The sequence below is a fragment of the Mytilus edulis genome, chromosome 7 (assembly GCF_963676685.1).
Source record: "Mytilus edulis chromosome 7, xbMytEdul2.2, whole genome shotgun sequence".
Lineage (NCBI taxonomy): Eukaryota > Metazoa > Mollusca > Bivalvia > Mytilida > Mytilidae > Mytilus > Mytilus edulis.
The window spans coordinates 57,140,177-57,158,844 of NC_092350.1; the positions used below are offsets into that span (position 1 = coordinate 57,140,177).

Sequence of the window (18,668 nt, forward strand, 5' to 3'; positions counted from 1 at the left end):
AATACAATCCAGATAAGAACTGTCGATCGTCATATTTCTAAAACGGATTATAATTTAACTGTTATATAAATGAAAAAAAAAAAATGAAAAAAATCGGTTCTCAAATTTTAGTATACTTATTAAACATTGAAAAGCCTTATATATTATCGCTGATCATTTCATCGAGATTGATTTTCTCGCTTGAACCGGTACTGCGAAAAGTAGAAAAAACAATCAAATTGAGGTGACCAGTTATATTCTGTTATCGCGAATTTTAAAAATGACGACGTTGTTTACTTCATTGAAAACGGCTCGTGCACCCTTATTTCTAGCGATTATTGTTTAGATCACTCTACTGTTCTAAGAAAAGAAATCATATGTCAATAAGATCAAATTATATCATGTATGTAAGGAAAAACAAGTAAATTAGTGATTTATTCGACGTCATCGTTCCAGATTGCGAATCCACCTCCATTTCGTTTAATACATTTCTTGTAAGAACAGGTATATCCTTTACAACAGTCTGTATTAGATTTGCAATCTCTTTCTGCACACATCTTGCAGAATCCGTTAGTACAGATATACCCATTGCAGCATCGACGAATTCTGCAAATTTTATATGCACATGGCGGTGCTCTTTTTATAAGCCTAAACAAGATAATAGGGTAAAAAATTATTAACACACAGATCCTTTATAACAGCAAATGGTTTAGTTTATTCATTAAACAATTATAATAAGGTCTCAAAGTGTACGATTTAGTGCAAATGAAATCACTGAATGCACGATTCTTATCATAAAAAGCTATACGTTTAACACTAAATATTGTATCAGTTTTATTCTATAACTCTGATGTGGGGGACATTGTTATAACTGTAACACATTAATGGAACTGGACAGTCGGTTTTCTATGAGGACGGTGTAAATTTCTAAATGGACTTTTACTTGTACTATTTTTAATAAATGTTTGAATGTCCCGCTGGTATATTTCGCCCCTATGTCTGTTAACAACATATTTGTAACACTTACATTAAACAAATGTACAATATTTGTAACAACACAGACCTGTTTGAACATTATCATAAATTTCCAGACAAAAAGATTTTTTTTTTCTGGAGCAAATAAGCCACATACATGTTTGCATTAGTCTCAACTTACTTCTTAATATGTCCACTGTCTTTCTGTATTTCTTCATTCGCCATGTTGACTGGAAGAGAAACAAAAAGGTTGTATTAGTGATTCCTAAGAACTATATTTTCTTCATCGATCTTGAATACTCCTGTATTCTACTGTTTTCGTTAGGTAAAGTAAACAACAATAAATTGCTATTCCTCATTAGAATATTGAATAATTCAACAGAAATGTATGTTTGAAACCAAACGTGTATTTTTCTGTTGTGTTGTGTATACATGGTTGTGTATTTACTGCCTCATTTGCAAACGTTGCAACCAACTTCCCGAATTTTCAATAACAATATCATTTTCTTCGAATTAAACATTTTGAATGTGCAATATTACAAAATTGAGAAAAAAGATACCCTGGGATAGTATAAAAAGAAACTAATAATTATGTTAAAAAAATACAAGTCGATAATTTATAAACACCTAACAACTCTTCCGTTTGCTTTTCTGAAAATAATACCCTAAGGAAACAAAAGGTGACTTGAAATCTATTGTCATTTATCAGATTGATGTACAGAAAAAAAATAGTTTTCCTATTCTACTGTCTCAATGTATTTTCCTTTACCCCGATTTCTGTTCATTGAAGCTTGCATGAATAAAGGCAACATCAATATACTGCTGTTCAATGATAACATATTGATTGATTAAGCGAAAACTTATCCGAGTTAAACGTACACACATAAACAGAGGGAAATACATCAACTATAAAAGGAATACAACGGAAATACAGACACGATTAACTGCAACATAAACATGCGCCAAACGGACTAATTTATGACAACCATATACTATAAATTTGAATTTAAGTGAAAATATGTAAGTTTTAGATTACAGATTTAAAGTTAAAGGTGGTAGGACGAAACGATATATACAAAGTTCATATTCATGATATTTTTACGTAATCTGTTACATATAGAAAAAACCTTGTTAGATCATATTCGTACTGGATTATTTTGTGTTATTAGGTCTTTCCACTTTTCTGTGGAAAGCCTATTGTATTTGTTCTGATTATTTTTTTTTTCTTCCGCCTAATTTTGTTCTTGCGATAAACATTTGTTTCGCAATATGTCGCTTAGATATTTTGTATATGATATCGAACAGTTTATGCGCTTTTGAAATTTACCCTGCGTAAATGAATACTTTTCTTTGTAGGAGTTATCTCCCCAAACACTGTTTTCCTTGTTATGGCATCTCCTTCGCAACCGTTAAAGATTATGACAAATTTATTTTACAAAATTGTTCGTTACATCCTCAGTAATTTTTGGCGTATTTGGATCGAAGCGATTCGAAGAAATTTTATAGGAGTTATCTATCTTTTCGGAATAAATTTGTCGGTATGTTTTTTTAACTCATAAACCGTTAACCGTATAACCCTGGAATGTTTTTATTTGAGTCCCCTGATTCCTAACTTAGAAAATTAGGTCAAGGTCAAAGGTCAAGGTCATATTTTAGATTTTCATATGTCTTTGATTTCCCTATAACTCTTGAACGGTTATAGATACAAAAAAATTAAGCAGTGAAAAATGCTTGGTACTTCAAGGGGCAACTTTTTTTACATTATGACTATATTGATTTTACCATCATGTAAGGGACATAACTCCCATCGATGGTTTTTAAAGGGCCATTTTTAGGCAAAACTCTTAAACAAAAGGTCCTTGACCCATAGGGTCTTTTGCAATGACCTTGTGGAGCAATGACCTTGACGAAGGTTACAAGGTCTAAGGTCAAGGTCATCAAATTATGTGGTTTTGGCACTATTTAAACAGTTTTATGTGTGTTTGAATTTCAACCAACCAACCAACCAACCAACCAACCAACCAACCAATCAATCAATCAATCAATCAATCAATCATGATCATGATCAATCAACCAATAATGATCATGATCAATCAATCAATCACGTTTCCGTCTCATGTGTTTCTTATAGGGTTCAACCAACCAAACAAACAACCAACCAACCAACCAACCAATCAATCAATCAATCAATCATGATCATGATCAACCAATCATGTTTCCGTCTCATGTGTTTAATATAGGGTTCAAGATCTTCTTTGTGTCTTTTCCCGTGTTTCAATTGGCCCTATCCAATGTGTTTAACCAACCAACCAACCAACCAACCAACCAACCAACCAATCAACCAACCAACCAACTAATCAATCAATCAATCAATCAATCAATCAATCATGATCATGATCAATCAATCATGTTTCCGTCTCATGTGTTTAATATAGGGTCCAAGATCTTCTTTGTTTCTTTTTCCGTGTTTCAATTGACCCTATTCAACGTGTTTAACCAACCAACCAACCAACCAAACAACCAACCAACTAACCAACTTATCAATCAATCAATCAATCAATCTGAATGACTGTTTAATCATGACAGTTTATTGAAGGAACAAACTCTCAATTATTCAAGAAAAATTGAAATTTAATATTGTTCTTACGTCACTTCTGAAAAAAAATCCACATGTTCTCTGAAACTACAAGTACAATCGACCTCAAAATTTGCAGTCAGCAGGGCATACATGTACTAAACGTTTATAAAAAAACTTGGTGCAGATATCTCTCAAAGCTTTTCCTAGAGAAAAGAAATGGCAATGCCGTAAAAATAGCTTGCTAGGTCCGGAAATCTCAGTAAAAACCTACAATAAAATGTCCGCTCCGAGTTTGAAATACTAATCTGTGTTACAAACAGGTGCTGAAAAATGTACATTATCAGAAAATAATCAATAAATGTGTTTTAAAGTTACACCGGATCAATTAAATCCAAAACATGCACTGCTTGTGAACTGTCATCAAAATGTCAATTTCCTACAATGACAAAAGAAATTACATTGTGTTTATTCCGTCTCTATACATGTTGTCTGTTCAAAGTCCCCACCTAAAAAGAAATAAAAAGACTATCTTTTCGTTATTATAAACCCGTGTCACGTGATGTGGCGCGCGCGCTGTACCTAAAATAAAAGAAAAACTTTCCAAACTAAACATGAAACTTCTCCGGTAACAATAATATAGACCCCATACAGAAACAAACAAACAAACAAACAAACAAACACCCCCCTCCACCCCCAATTCAATTAATTTTACAGGGGGAAAGACCCCCTACAATTGCTTTTTTAAAGCAATTGATTTATATTTGTACTGGATTTTGGTTGCATTACTCATTTGGCTTATATTTCTACGCGGAATTTGGTATTATAACTTCAAATGTTTGGGTGTAGCCTTTACCAATCAAGGTAATTCCACAAAAGCGCCAAATTGACAAACGTCTACGTCTACAAATTTCCGGTTTAAAACAATGATGAACTTACTTCTACAAATAACAATAGAAACTACATGTTAAGACTGATAATGTGTCTTACCTCCAACGGACACTAACAACATGCAGAGGACTAAACACATAGAAATAATCATTCTTCCTGTTTATCAAATGGATTCTGCAATACATAATGAATTGTTTATATGTTTAAGATTATGATTAGTTGCTACGAACCATATGTTTTAAAAGATTTAAAAGATAAAACGTCAATTATAACAATTGTCCTTCAACAAAAGGGAAAACATAGTCTAAACTATCCTGTTTTAACATGCGTAACACGGGTTTGCTATATTTCGTCCCTTCCGATCGACTGCCATCATTTCTGAAGACCATACTCGCAAATGGTGTCAAGGGAGAGCTGACAATTCAGTCCTTGATATTTTCTCTTTAAAACAGAGATCGAACCAGAAATCGTTGTGCTTGATAACCGATGCACTGACCACTACACCTTGACTTTTCTCTAGATTAACAATATAGTAAGAGTCTTTTGTGTATCTCTGACACGATTCCGGATTCTTGATAGCTTCATTAAACATGGCGGGACTGTTGAAAATAGAGTTGTAAGTTTCTCTTTATTTTAAACTGTTATGCATTTCCATGCGAGAGATAAATTGCTGTTGATCCTAGTTTTGAGTGAAATAAATGGCCCGCAGACTAGGTAATTTAAGTACAACGCGTTAAGCAAGAATATATTTGTAGGCCGTCTGTAAGAATTAAATTCATGCAGGCTATTGTTTCAGTACGTATACAACGCTCCTGGTTCACCTTCTAAAAACCGTGTTTGTATCCGTATCTCATGTACTTGGTTGAGGCACGAGACAAAATGCATCGCCATTTGAACCACACAGTTGATAAAAATGGATACATTTATTTATATGTTTACTTGTGTAAAAGTTAAAAGAAATTAACTAAATAATTCTACTAGTGTGAATATGTGTATTTTTACACATTTTCATCATGACAATATTGATTTCAAGGAAAGAGATTGCTTTTTTAAATCAATCTTTTTGCTTTTTAAGCTTTAATTTCTATCAAAAGTAAGTCCGCCTCATAATATGGGGAAAAACAATCTTATTATTATGTTTCGTATCGTACTCTATGATAATTTTTTATATGAGTATGCTTGTACGTTTGTTGTAAAACGCTCAGCCTAAAGTTACTGACAAAGTTAACAACTGTCCAAATTAAAATGAGCATATACTATAGCCTATGACAACTAATTAACAGGTAAAATATAAGTAGGAACGTTTGACTTTTGGTTTATGAAACTGTGCCTTTAGCGACAGTTGGCATTCACTTACTTCGCTCACTTAATTTTTTACCTCAAACTAACTTTACAAATGTGCTTTCAATATAAAACGAAACATTACTGAACATTTACTTATATCAACAACTTACGTACAATTTAAATGGTCCGAATCCTTAAATGTAACTGGTGTAAGCAGCTGTTATAGGAACGTGTTGTTGTTTACATTAAACTAATATTACAATCAAGTTACGTGTAAGTTGTATATCCTGTTGTGCCCATTTACGACCATTTTTGAATTGTTTTACATTGTCATATCGGGTTGTTTTATAGCTGACTATGCGGTATGGGATTTGCTCATTGTTGAAGGCCGAATTGTGACCTATAGTTAATAATGTCTGTGTCATTTGGTCTTGTGTGGACAGTTGTCTCATTTGCAATCATACCACATCTCGTTTTTATAATGAATGAAAAGTGTGAAATCTAATCAATGTTTGTTTTTTCTTTTGGGTGCATAATTATTTAACATTGAATATAACTGGTTTTCACAAGTTTGTGTCAAATTTCTACAATTGTCAATTCTTCCTGGTTACTGTTTATGTGCTGCATTTATATTTGATTGTAGTACTTCTCAATTACTGGATAGATTGCAAATTTTCATCAAAGGAGTTATATGTTGATAACAAATGCAGTTTCAATTGTATTGGTTTGAATAATAGGGCGTGGCAACAGGTCTTTTTCATGTACATGTAATTTCTATTTGATTTAAATTTGCTGTGTAATGGATATGGGATATTCATTATATTTTTATTTTGTTTACTTGATGACTAGTTTTCTCATTTGTAATCACATAACATATATATTTTTGTGTTATTGATATTTATGAATGTTTTTTTTTAAATTTTTGTATGAATACCTTGGCAAATAAAATTTTTGTTGAAATATATTGATAATAATGACCTTTAGATATGTTGATATGTGACATTTCCTCTCATCTTGGGGATTGCTCCAGGATTTTGGAGCATATGCTCTTGTATTTTTCGTATTTGAACCATCTCTTGTTTTAGTTAGTCTTTCATTGTAGGTTAAGCACTGGTTTTCATTTCTGTCAGTTTCCAGTTTTAAATCTCCCAACTTCAATTGTCTATGTTCGTGAGAACCACGTAGTCCGAAATGAATAGTATTCATATACCAAATGGTACTTAACAAATTGTCCGGATCATCAGTACCAAAACTCCCTGATCTGTACAATTCCTCCTCGTCTTCAGACTCCGAAGCTTCTGCAGCATTGGGACGGTTTCCAAGGCCTAGCTGTTTCAAATGCCTTTTTTTGGCGGTTAAGCAATCCCGCGATTTCTTGAATTAGTCATCCCTCATGATATCCAATGGATTTTCTTTCATTTTTAGGTGTTTGTTGATCATTGACTGAAAGCCATCAAGACTTCCAGGTTGATATTCTCTGTCAATTTCTTGAATGTCATTATTGTCTTTTACTTTTACTTCTTTCCGAATACCTACAAAAAATTCGTGCAGGTACTGGTCTAACTCTTGCGGTTGCGTCGTATGTATTTCTCTAAATTCTGCTTTGACATTTATAAGATATTGTTGGAAAGTTTTAACAGCTGAGTTCATTTTCCTAATGGTATTTAAATTTTCTCTTTATTCAATAAAAGTTGCCCTTTCATTTTCATCATTTGTAACAAATCTACTGTGACATTTTGCGTTTTGTTCAGACATAACGTTGAGATTTTCTTCGGATATCATGGATATATTGCTTAAAAACTTTTCAAAATCACAATTTGGTAGCTCTGAAATTTGTGTTGTAAAACTATCATCAAGAAAATCTAGATCGGGTATTTGTGGTATTTGTTGGAGTTGTAATGTTTGTGTCTGGGTTTCAGTTTCAGTAATATCGACTTCATTTTCTTTACTTTCATTTGGTTTTATTGGCGAGGGGGTTTTGGCTGGTTTAAAAGTGTAAAGGTGTAAAAATTAATTTGTGGTTGTGCATATTGAACATCAAATTGTGGAACTTCATAGTCATCTTCCAAGTATAATGGGTCTAGATATTCGTTAAAGACGGCAGAGTAGGGATCCATGTTTATGAAAGCAGACGATTTATTTAGAACGTGACTTACAATACTATTTAGGTTTTTTTTAATTATCAGTATTTTTGTGTTTAATTTTAAAGAATTTATGTTTTTCATATCATGAATCATTTTATTTAAATACTTTTAGTCTTCGTTTGAAGTAACTCGTTGTTTCGATTTGTTTACATAAGTTACGAGAACGACATAACTTTATAGTTACGGCAAAGCGGTTAATGATATGCGTGACGTAACGCGTTTTCATTGGTTACCAAAAAAACATATTCTTCCGCACTACTTTAGCGCATGTCAATTACGAACTGACCCTATAATTTTCATATCAAGGACAGTACACTGATACTGACATTATTAGCGAGTACACATCAAAGGAAAAATACTCAAATTACCGATAAACCTCATTATTAAGTATAATTAGCTTTCCAGATAAAGGAACACTAAAATGATAATCTGCATTTCATGTGTCTTCGCTGTTGTTTTTGTTGTAGATAAGTGTTTTGGTTGTTTCGTTGTTTTCCTCTTACAGTTGATGTTTTACCTCCGTTTTATGTTGTTACCTGGATTTAGGTTTTTACTTTTAGAAAACATTTTTAAGTACTTACAAGATAATTTATATTACTTTGAGAAGCAACAATGTTAACTAAGTCAGGAATTTGGTAGGTATAATCATATCGGCAGTTTCTATATATATATATCGTTGTTGTAATTTCTGCCGCAGTTCAGTCTTATAGTTGATGTTGATCATTGTATAAGGTAATTTGCCTGCTATGTCTGTCTTACGTGTCTTATTGGTGCTAGAATATAGATTATATTGTTCCATGTTCAGGACATTGAATCGTTCATTCCTTGGCGATAATTCCAAAAGACCATATTTTCGATTGATAAACTATATGCCAAAACAGGTCCGTGTTGTGTTTCATGTTAATGATTGACACAACACATATGAATGTTGAAGTGACGTTATTTGAGCTCTATTATATTCCATGGGTCTACATTTATGATAATGTAAACAAAGGCAACAGAAGTATACCGTTTTAAAAAGTCATATCTCTATTGCAAGAAAACAAGTCCGGGTTACAAACAAAACCAAAGGAAACACATCAAAATATAAGAAGAACACACAGGATAAGTTGAGTCTTATTTCTGTTTTAAATGATGTTAATAAAAAATGTCGGTAAATAACATATTTTTACACGCTGATTTGTTGTTAGTCTGATAATAAACTTTGTTGCATATAAAGTACAGTTAAAACAGTTTGTAGGATAAACAATTGTGTTGACATCAATGAACATAATCTATCAGATGCATGTACTTTAAGCAAATTTAAATATTTTGACAAGTCAAAATTTCCTTCTGACCGGTTTACTTCTCTATTACATTTAATGACAACATTCAAGCTATCATTTAGAGCAAAACGTTATCCCTTGACTTTTTACTATTGACGATAAAGATAATACCAGTAACATATTCTAATGAAGTTTACTAAATGCAACAGTCCTGACTAGTAATCGACAGGGATATAGTTTGCTCTTATAATTTTTAGTTATATGCATATTGTTATGCTTTTACTTTTCTACATTGGCTAGAGGTTAAGGGGGTGGGTTGCGATCTCATAAACATGTTTAACCCCGCAGCATTTTTGCGCCTGTCCCTAGTCATGAGCGTCTGGCCTTTGGTAGTCTTGTATTATTTTTTATTTTAGTTTCTTGTGTACAATTTGGAGATTAGTATGGCGTTCATTAGCACTGAACTAGTATATATATTTGTTAGGGGGTCAGCTGAAGGACGCCTCCGGGTGCTGGAATTTCTTGCTGCATTGAAGACCTATTGGTGACCTTCTGCTGTTGATTGTTCTATGGTCAGGTTGTTGTCTCTTTGACACATTCCCCATTTCCATTCTCAATTTCATTAAATAGTATAGTCTTGTACACCAATAGAGATATCTTTTTATTATTGAAATCTTCTGAAGATACCAACTTCTTAAAAAAAATATTTATTGGCAATGATTTCAGAACCGAATTTACAAAATTAAAAATCTGCACATATCTCTTTATTTTATATCCGACAGGAACCTTGGAGTTTGATATAAAATATACATGATTTGATACTTTACAATGTGCAGTGACTTCCATCATAATTACCAATATCCCATTAAATGAATGGTACGCAGATGTTTTAAACACTCTTTGATTGGATCTTTTCTGAATGATATTTTTATTCTGTTTTTGTCTTGATCTGATTTACATCACCCCTTGGAGTCATTAGTTTCAAATCCTAATTATTTTCCTATTTACAGTAACTGTTACTAGGTTTCAAAAAACAGTTTCGTTATCAGTCTGTTTATGCCATGAGATTTATAAAGAAACAAGATGTTACGCGCTTTGTTATTCCTTTTTCACAGGAGACGACATCGTAGTTGAATTAGAGGCTAAGAAATATTCGAAACTAATATTTTATGATACATACAAACACTCTGCATAGACGTCCATGTTTTGAAATCGTTAGTTAAGACATTATATTTTAAAAATCATTGAAGGCGATAGAACACATTTATCTGAAAGTGGGAACTTATTAAGGATTTTTTTTCTATTTCATTTTATTCTGGACGGGGATACAGTTGTATAAAAAAGAAGATGTGGTATGATTGACAATGAGACAACTGTCCACAAGAGACCAAAATGACACAGACATTAACAACTATAGGTCACCGTATGGCCTTCAACAATGAGCAAAGCCCATACCGCATAGTCAGCTATAAAAGGCCCCGATAAGACAATATAAAACAATTCAAACGAGAAAACTAACAGCCTTATTTATATAAAAAAAAAATGTGTCTATTTCTGCTTACCCTAAACAATACAATCCAGATAAGAACTGTCGATCGTCATATTTCTAAAACGGATTATAATTTAACTGTTATATAAATGAAAAAAAAAAATGAAAAAAATCGGTTCTCAAATTTTAGTATACTAATCAAACATTGAAAGTACTTATAGATTATCGCTGATCATTTCATCGAGATTGATTTTCTCGCTTGAGCCGGTACTGCGAAAAGTAGAAAAAAACAATCAAATTGAGGTGACCAGTTATATTCTGTTATCGCGAATTTTATAAATGACGACGTTGTTTACTTCATTGAAAACGGCTCGTGCACCCTTATTTCTAGCGATTATTGTTTAGATCACTCTACTGTTCTAAGAAAAGAAATCATATGTCAATAAGATCAAATTATATCATGTATGTAAGGAAAAACAAGTAAATTAGTGATTTATTCGACGTCATCGTTCCAGACTGCGAATCCACCTCCATTTCGTTTAATACATTTCTTGTAAGAACAGGTATATCCTTTACAACAGTCTGTATTAGATTTGCAATCTCTTCCTGCACACATCTTGCAGAATCCGTTAGTACAGATATACCCATTGCAGCATCGACGAATTCTGCAAATCTTATATGCACATGGCGGTGCTCTTTTTATAAGCCTAAACAAGATAATAGGGTAAAAAATTATTAACACACAGATCCTTTATAACAGCAAATGGTTTAGTTTATTCATTAAACAATTATAATAAGGTCTCAAAGTGTACGATTTAGTGCAAATGAAATCACTGAATGCACGATTCTTATCATAAAAAGCTATACGTTTAACACTAAATATTGAATCAGTTTTATTCTATAACTCTGATGTGGGGGACACTGTTATAACTGTAACACATTAATGGAACTGGACAGTCGGTTTTCTATGAGGACGGTGTAAATATCTAAATGGACTTTTACTTGTACTATTTTTAATAAATGTTTGAACGTCCCGCTGGTATATTTCGCCCCTATGTCTGTTAACAACATATTTGTAACACTTACATTAAACAAATGTACAATATTTGTAACAACACAGACCTGTTTGAACATTATCATAAATTTCCAGACAAAAGATTGTTTTTTTTTTGGAGCAAATAAGCCACATACATGTTTGCATTAGTCTCAACTTACTTCTTAATATGTCCACTGTCTTTCTGTATTTCTTCATTCGCCATGTTGACTGGAAGAGAAACAAAAAGGTTGTATTAGTGATTCCTAAGAACTATATTTTCTTCATCGATCTTGAATACTCCTGTATTCTACTGTTTTCGTTAGGTAAAGTAAACAACAATAAATTGCTATTCCTCATTAGAATATTGAATAATTCAACAGAAATGTATGTTTGAAACCAAACGTGTATTTTTCTGTTGTGTTGTGTATACATTGTTGTGTATTTACCGCCTCATTTGCAAACGTTGCAACCAACTTCCCGAATTTTCAATAACAATATCATTTTCTTCGAATTAAACATTTTGAATGTGCAATATTACAAAATTGAGAAAAAAGATACCCTGGGATAGTATAAAAAGAAACTAATAATTATGTTAAAAAAATACAAGTCGATAATTTATATAAACACCTAACAACTCTTCCGTTTGCTTTTCTGAAAATAATACCCTAAGGAAACAAAAGGTGACTTGAAATCTATTGTCATTTATCAGATTGATGTACAGAAAAAAAATAGTTTTCCTATTCTACTGTCTCAATGTATTTTCCTTTACCCCGATTTCTGTTCATTGAAGCTTGCATGAATAAAGGCAACATCAATATACTGCTGTTCAATAGTAACATATTTATTGATTAAGCGAAAACTTATCAGAGTTAAACGTACACACATAAACAGAGGGGAATACATCAACTATAAAAGGAATACAACGGAAATACAGACACGATTAACTGCAACATAAACATGCGCCAAACGGACTAATTTATGACAACCATATACTATAAATTTGAATTTAAGTGAAAATATGTAAGTTTTAGAATACAGATTTAAAGTTAAAGGTGGTAGGACGAAACGATATATACAAAGTCCATATTCATGATATTTTTACGTAATCTGTTACATATAGAAAAAACCTTGTTAGATCATATTCGTACTGGATTATTTTGTGTTATTGTACTGGATTTTGGTTGCATTACGCATTTGGCTTATATTTCTACGCGGAATTTGGTATTATAACTTCAAATGTTTGGGTGTAGCCTTTACCAATCAAGGTAATTCCACAAAAGCGCCAAATTGACAAACGTCTACGTCTACAAATTTCCGGTTTAAAACAATGATGAACTCACTTCTACAAAAAACAATAGAAACTACATGTTAAGACTGATAATGTGTCTTACCTCCAACGGACACTTACAACATGCAGAGGACTAAACACATAGAAATACACATTCTTCCTGTTTATAAAATGGATACTTCAATACATAATGAATTGTTTATGTGTTTAAGATTATGATTAGTTGCTACGAACCATATGTTTTAAAAGATTTAAAAGATAAAACGTCAGTTATAACAATTGTCCTTCAACAAAAGGGAAAACATAGTATAAACTATCCTGTTTTAACATGCGTTAAACGGGTTTGCCATATTTCTTCCCTTCCGATCGACTGCCATCATTTCTGAAGACCATACTCGCAAATGGTGTCAAGGGAGAGCTGACAATTCAGTCCTTGATATTTACTCTTTAAAACAGAGATCGAACCAGAAATCGTTGTGCTTGATAACCGATGCACTAACCACTACACCTTGACTTTTCTCTAGATTAACAATATAGTAAGAGTCTTTTGTGTATCTCTGACACGATTCCGGATTCTTGATAGCTTCATTAAACATGGCGGGACTGTTGAAAATAGAGTTGTAAGTTTCTCTTTATTTTAAACTGTTATGCATTTCCATGCGAGAGATAAATTGCTGTTGATCCTAGTTTTGAGTGAGATAAATGGCCCGCAGACTAGGTAATTTAAGTACAACGCGTTAAGCAAGAATATATTTGTAGGCCGTCTGTAAGAATTAAATTCATGCAGGCTATTGTTTCAGTACGTATACAACGCTCCTGGTTCACCTTCTAAAAACCGTGTTTGTATCCGTATCTCATGTACTTGGTTGAGGCACGAGACAAAATGCATCGCCATTTGAACCACACAGTAGATAAAAATGGATACATTTATTTACATGTTTACTTGTGTAGAAATTAAAAGAAATTAACTAAAAAATTCTACTAGTGTGAATATGTGTATTTTTACACATTTTCATCATGACAATATTGATTTCAAGGAAAGAGATTGCTTTTTTAAATCAATCTTTTTGCTTTTTAAGCTTTAATTTCTATCAAAAGTAAGTCCGCCTCATAATATGGGGAAAAACAATCTTATTATTATGTTTCGTATCGTACTCTATGATAATTTTTTATATGAGTATGCTTGTACGTTTGTTGTAAAACGCTCAGCCTAAAGTTACTGACAAAGTTAACAAGTGTCCAAATTAAAATGAGCATATACTATAGCCTATGACAACTAATTAACAGGTAAAATATAAGTAGGAACGTTTGACTTTTGGTATATGAAACTGTGCCTTTAGCGACAGTTGGCATTCACCTACTTCGCTCACTTACTTTTTACCTCAAACTAACTTTACAAATGTGCTTTCAATATAAAACGAAACATTACTGAACATTTACTTATATCAACAACTTACGTACAATTTAAATGGTCCGAATCCTTAAATGTAACTGGTGTAAGCAGCTGTTATAGGAATGTGTTGTTGTTTACATTAAACTAATATTACAATCAAGTTACGTGTAAGTTGTATATCCTGTTGTGCCCATTTACGACCATTTTTGAATTGTTTTACATTGTCATATCTGGGTGTTTTATAGCTGACTATGCGGTATGGGATTTGCTCATTGTTGAAGGCCGAATTGTGACCTATAGTTAATAATGTCTGTGTCATTTGGTCTTGTGTGGACAGTTGTCTCATTTGCAATCATACCACATCTCGTTTTTATAATGAATGAACAGTGTGAAATCTAATCAGTGTTTGTTTTTTCTTTTGGGTGCATAATTATTTAACATTGAATATAACTGGTTTTCACAAGTTTGTGTCAAATTTCTACAATTGTCAATTCTTCCTGGTTACTGTTTATGTGCTGCATTTATATTTGATTGTAGTACTTCTCAATTACTGGATAGATTGCAAATTTTCATCAAAGGAGTTATATGTTGATAATAAATGCAGTTTCAAATGTATTGGTTTGAATAATAGGGCATGGCAACAGGTCTTTTTCATGTACATGTAATTTCTATTTGATTTAAATTTGCTGTGTAATGGATATGGGATATTCATTATATTTTTATTTTGTTTACTTGATGACTAGTTTTCTCATTTGTAATCACATAACATATATATTTTTTGTGTTATTGATATTTATGATTTTTTTTTTTTTTTGTATAAATACCTTGGCAAATAAAATTTTTGTTGAAATATATTGATAATAATGACCTTTAGATATGTTGATATGTGACATTTCCTCTCATCTTGGGGATTGCTCCAGGATTTTGGAGCATATGCTCTTGTATTTTTCGTATTTGAACCATCTCTTATTTTAGTAAGTCTTTCATTGAAGGTTAAGCACTGGTTTTCATTTCTGTCAGTTTCCAGTTTTAAATCTCCCAACTTCAATTGTCTATGTTCGTGAGAACCACGTAGTCCGAAATGAATAGTATTCATATACCAAATGGTACTTAACAAACTGTCCGGATCATCAGTACCAAAACCCCTGATCTGTACAATTCCTCCTCGTCTTCAGACTCCGAAGCTTCTGCGGCATTGGGACGGTTTCCAAGGCCTAGCTGTTTCAAATGCTTTTTTTTTTTGGCGGTTAAGCAATCCCGCGATTTCTTGAATTAGTCATCCCTCATGATATCCAATGGATTTTCTTTCATTTTTAGGTGTTTGTTGATCATTGACTGAAAGCCATCAAGACTTCCAGGTTGATATTCTCTGTCAATTTCTTGAATGTCATTATTGTTTTTTACTTTTACTTCTTTCCGAATACCTACAAAAAAATCTTGCAGGTACTGGTCTAACTCTTGCGGTTGCATTGTATGTATTTATCTAAATTCTGCTTTGACATTTATAAGATCTTGTTGAAAAGTGTTAACAGCTGAGTTCATTTTCCTAATAGTATTTAAATTTTCTCTTTGTTCAATAAAAGTTGCCCTTTCATTTTCATCATTTGTAACAAATCTACTGTGAAATTTTGCGTTTTGTTCAGACATAACGTTGAGATTTTCTTTCGGATATATTGCTTAAACACTTTTCAAAATCATAATTTGGTAGCTCTGAAATTTGTGTTGTAAAACTATCATCAAGAACATCTAGATCAGGTATTTGTGGTATTTGTTGGAGTTGTAATGTTTGTAGCTGTGTTTCAGTTTCAGTAATATCGACTTCATTTTCTTTACTTCCATTTGGTTTTATTGGCGAGGGGGTTTTAGCTGGTTTAAAGGTGTAAAAATTAATTTGTGGTTGTGCATATTGAACATCAAATTGTGGAACTTCATAGTCATCTTCCAAGTATAATGGGTCTAGATATTCGTTAAAGACGGCAGAGTAGGGATTCATGTTAATGAAAGCAGACGATTTTTTTAGAACGTGACTTACAATACTATTTAGTTTTTTTTTTAATTATCAGTATTGTTGGGTTAAATTTTAAAGAATTTATCTTTTTCATATCATGAATCATTTTATTTAAATACTTTTAGTCTTCGTTTGAAGTAACGCGTTGTTTCGATTTGTTTACATAAGTTACGAGAACGACATAACTTTATAGTTACGGCAAAGCGGTTAATGATATGCGTGACGTAACGCGTTTTCATTGGTTACCAAAAAAAAACATATTCTTCCGCACTACTTTAGCGCATGTCAATTACGAACTGACCCTATAATTTTCATATCAAGGACAGTACACTGATACTGACATTATTAGCGAGTACACATCAAAGGAAAAATGCCCAAATTACCGATAAACCTCATTATTAAGTATAATTAGCTTTCCAGATAAAGGAACACTAAAATGATAATCTGCATTTCATGTGTCTTCGCTGTTGTTTTTGTTGTTTCGTTGTTTTCCTCTTACAGTTGATGTTTTACCTCCGTTTTATGTTGTTACCTGGATTTAGGTTTTTACTTTTAGAAAACATTTTTAAGTACTTAAAAGATAATTTATATTACTTTGAGAAGCAACAATGTTAACTAAGTCAGGAATTTGGTAGGTACAATCATATCGTCAGTTTCTCTATATATATATATATATCGTTGTTGTAATTTCTGCCGCAGTTCAGTCTTATAGTTGATGTTGATTATGTATAAGGCAATTTGCCTGCTATTTCTGTCTTACGTGTCTTATTGGTGCTAAAATATAGATTATATTGTTCCATGTTCAGGTCATTGAATCGTTCATTCCTTGGCGATAATTCCAAAAGACCATATTTTCGATTGATAAACTATATGCCATAACAGGTCCGTGTTGTGTTTCATGTTAATGATTGACACAACACATATGAATGTTGAAGTGACGTTATTTGAGCTCTATTATATTCCATGGGTCTACATTTATGATAATGTAAACAAAAGCAACAGAAGTATACCGTTTTAACAAGTCATATCTCTATTGCAAGAAAACAAGTCCGGGTTACAAACAAAACCAAAGGAAACACATCAAATATAAGAAGAACACACAGGATAAGTTGAAAAAAATGTCGGTAAATTACATATTTTTACACGCTGATTTGTTGTTAGTCTGATAATAAACCTTGTTGCATATAAAGTACAGTTAAAACAGTTTGTAGGATAAACAATTGTGTTGACATCAATGAACATAATCTATCAGCAAATAAGCAAATTTAAATATTTTGACAAGTCAAAATTTCCTTCTGACTGGTTTACTTCTCTATTACATTTAATGACAAAATTCAAGCTATCATTTAGAGCAAAACGTTATCCCTTGACTTTTACTATTGACGATAAAGATAATACCAGTAACATATTCTAATGAAGTTAACTAAATGCAACAGTCCTGACCAGTAGTCGACAGGAATATAGTTTTTTCTTATAATTTTTAGTTATATGCATATTGTTATGCTTTTACTTTTCTACATTGGCTAGAGGTTTAGGGGGAGGGTTGAGATCTCATAAACATGTTTAACCCCGCCGCATTTTTGCGCCTGTCCCTAGTAATGAGCGTCTGGCCTTTGGTAGTCTTGTATTATTTTTAATTTTAGTTTCTTGTGTAAAATTTGGAGATTAGTATGGCGTTCATTATCACTGAACTAGTATATATATTTGTTAGGGGTCAGCTGAAGGACGCCTCCGGGTGCAGGAATTTCTTGCTGCATTGAAGACCTGTTGGTGACCTTCTGCTGTTGTTTGTTCTATGGTCAGGTTGTTGTCTCTTTTACGCATTCCCCATTTCCATTCTCAATTTTATTAAATAGTATAGTCTTGTACACCAATAGAGATATGTTTTTATTATTGAAATCTTCTGAAGATACCAACATCTTAAAAAACATATTTATTGGCAATGATTTCAGAACCGAATTTACAAAATTAAAAATCTGCACATATCTCTTTATTTTATATCCGACAGGAACCTTGGAGTTTGATATAAAATATACATGATTTGATACTTTACAATGTGCAGTGACTTCCATCATAATTACCAATATCCCATTAAAGGAATGGTACGCAGATGTTTTAAACACTCTTTGATTGGATCTTTTCTGAGAGATATTTTTATTCTGTTTTTGTCTTGATCTGATTTACATCACCCCTTGGAGTCATTATTTTCAAATACGAATTATTTTCCTATTTTCATTAACTGTTACTGTTTCAAAAAACAGTTTCGTTATCAGTCTGTTTATGCCATGAGATTTATAAAGAAACAAGATGTTACGCGCTTTGTTATTCCCTTTTCACAGGA

General features: G+C 32.4%; 1 protein-coding gene and 1 pseudogene across 1 annotated transcript; both read right to left on the reverse strand.

Moving 5' to 3' along the window:
- Positions 1-334: 334 nt before the first annotated feature.
- On the reverse strand, positions 335-4,571 carry LOC139483532 (uncharacterized). Its single transcript, XM_071267551.1, has 3 exons — positions 4,520-4,571; positions 1,136-1,184; positions 335-627 (listed from the first exon to the last, which is right to left on the reverse strand). The coding sequence occupies exons 1-3, from the start codon at positions 4,569-4,571 to the stop codon at positions 414-416; spliced, it is 315 nt and encodes a 104-aa protein (XP_071123652.1). The 3' UTR covers positions 335-413.
- Positions 4,572-11,068: 6,497 nt separating this feature from the next.
- Positions 11,069-13,081, reverse strand: LOC139483533 (uncharacterized; annotated as a pseudogene).
- Between the last annotated feature and the right edge of the window lie 5,587 nt (positions 13,082-18,668).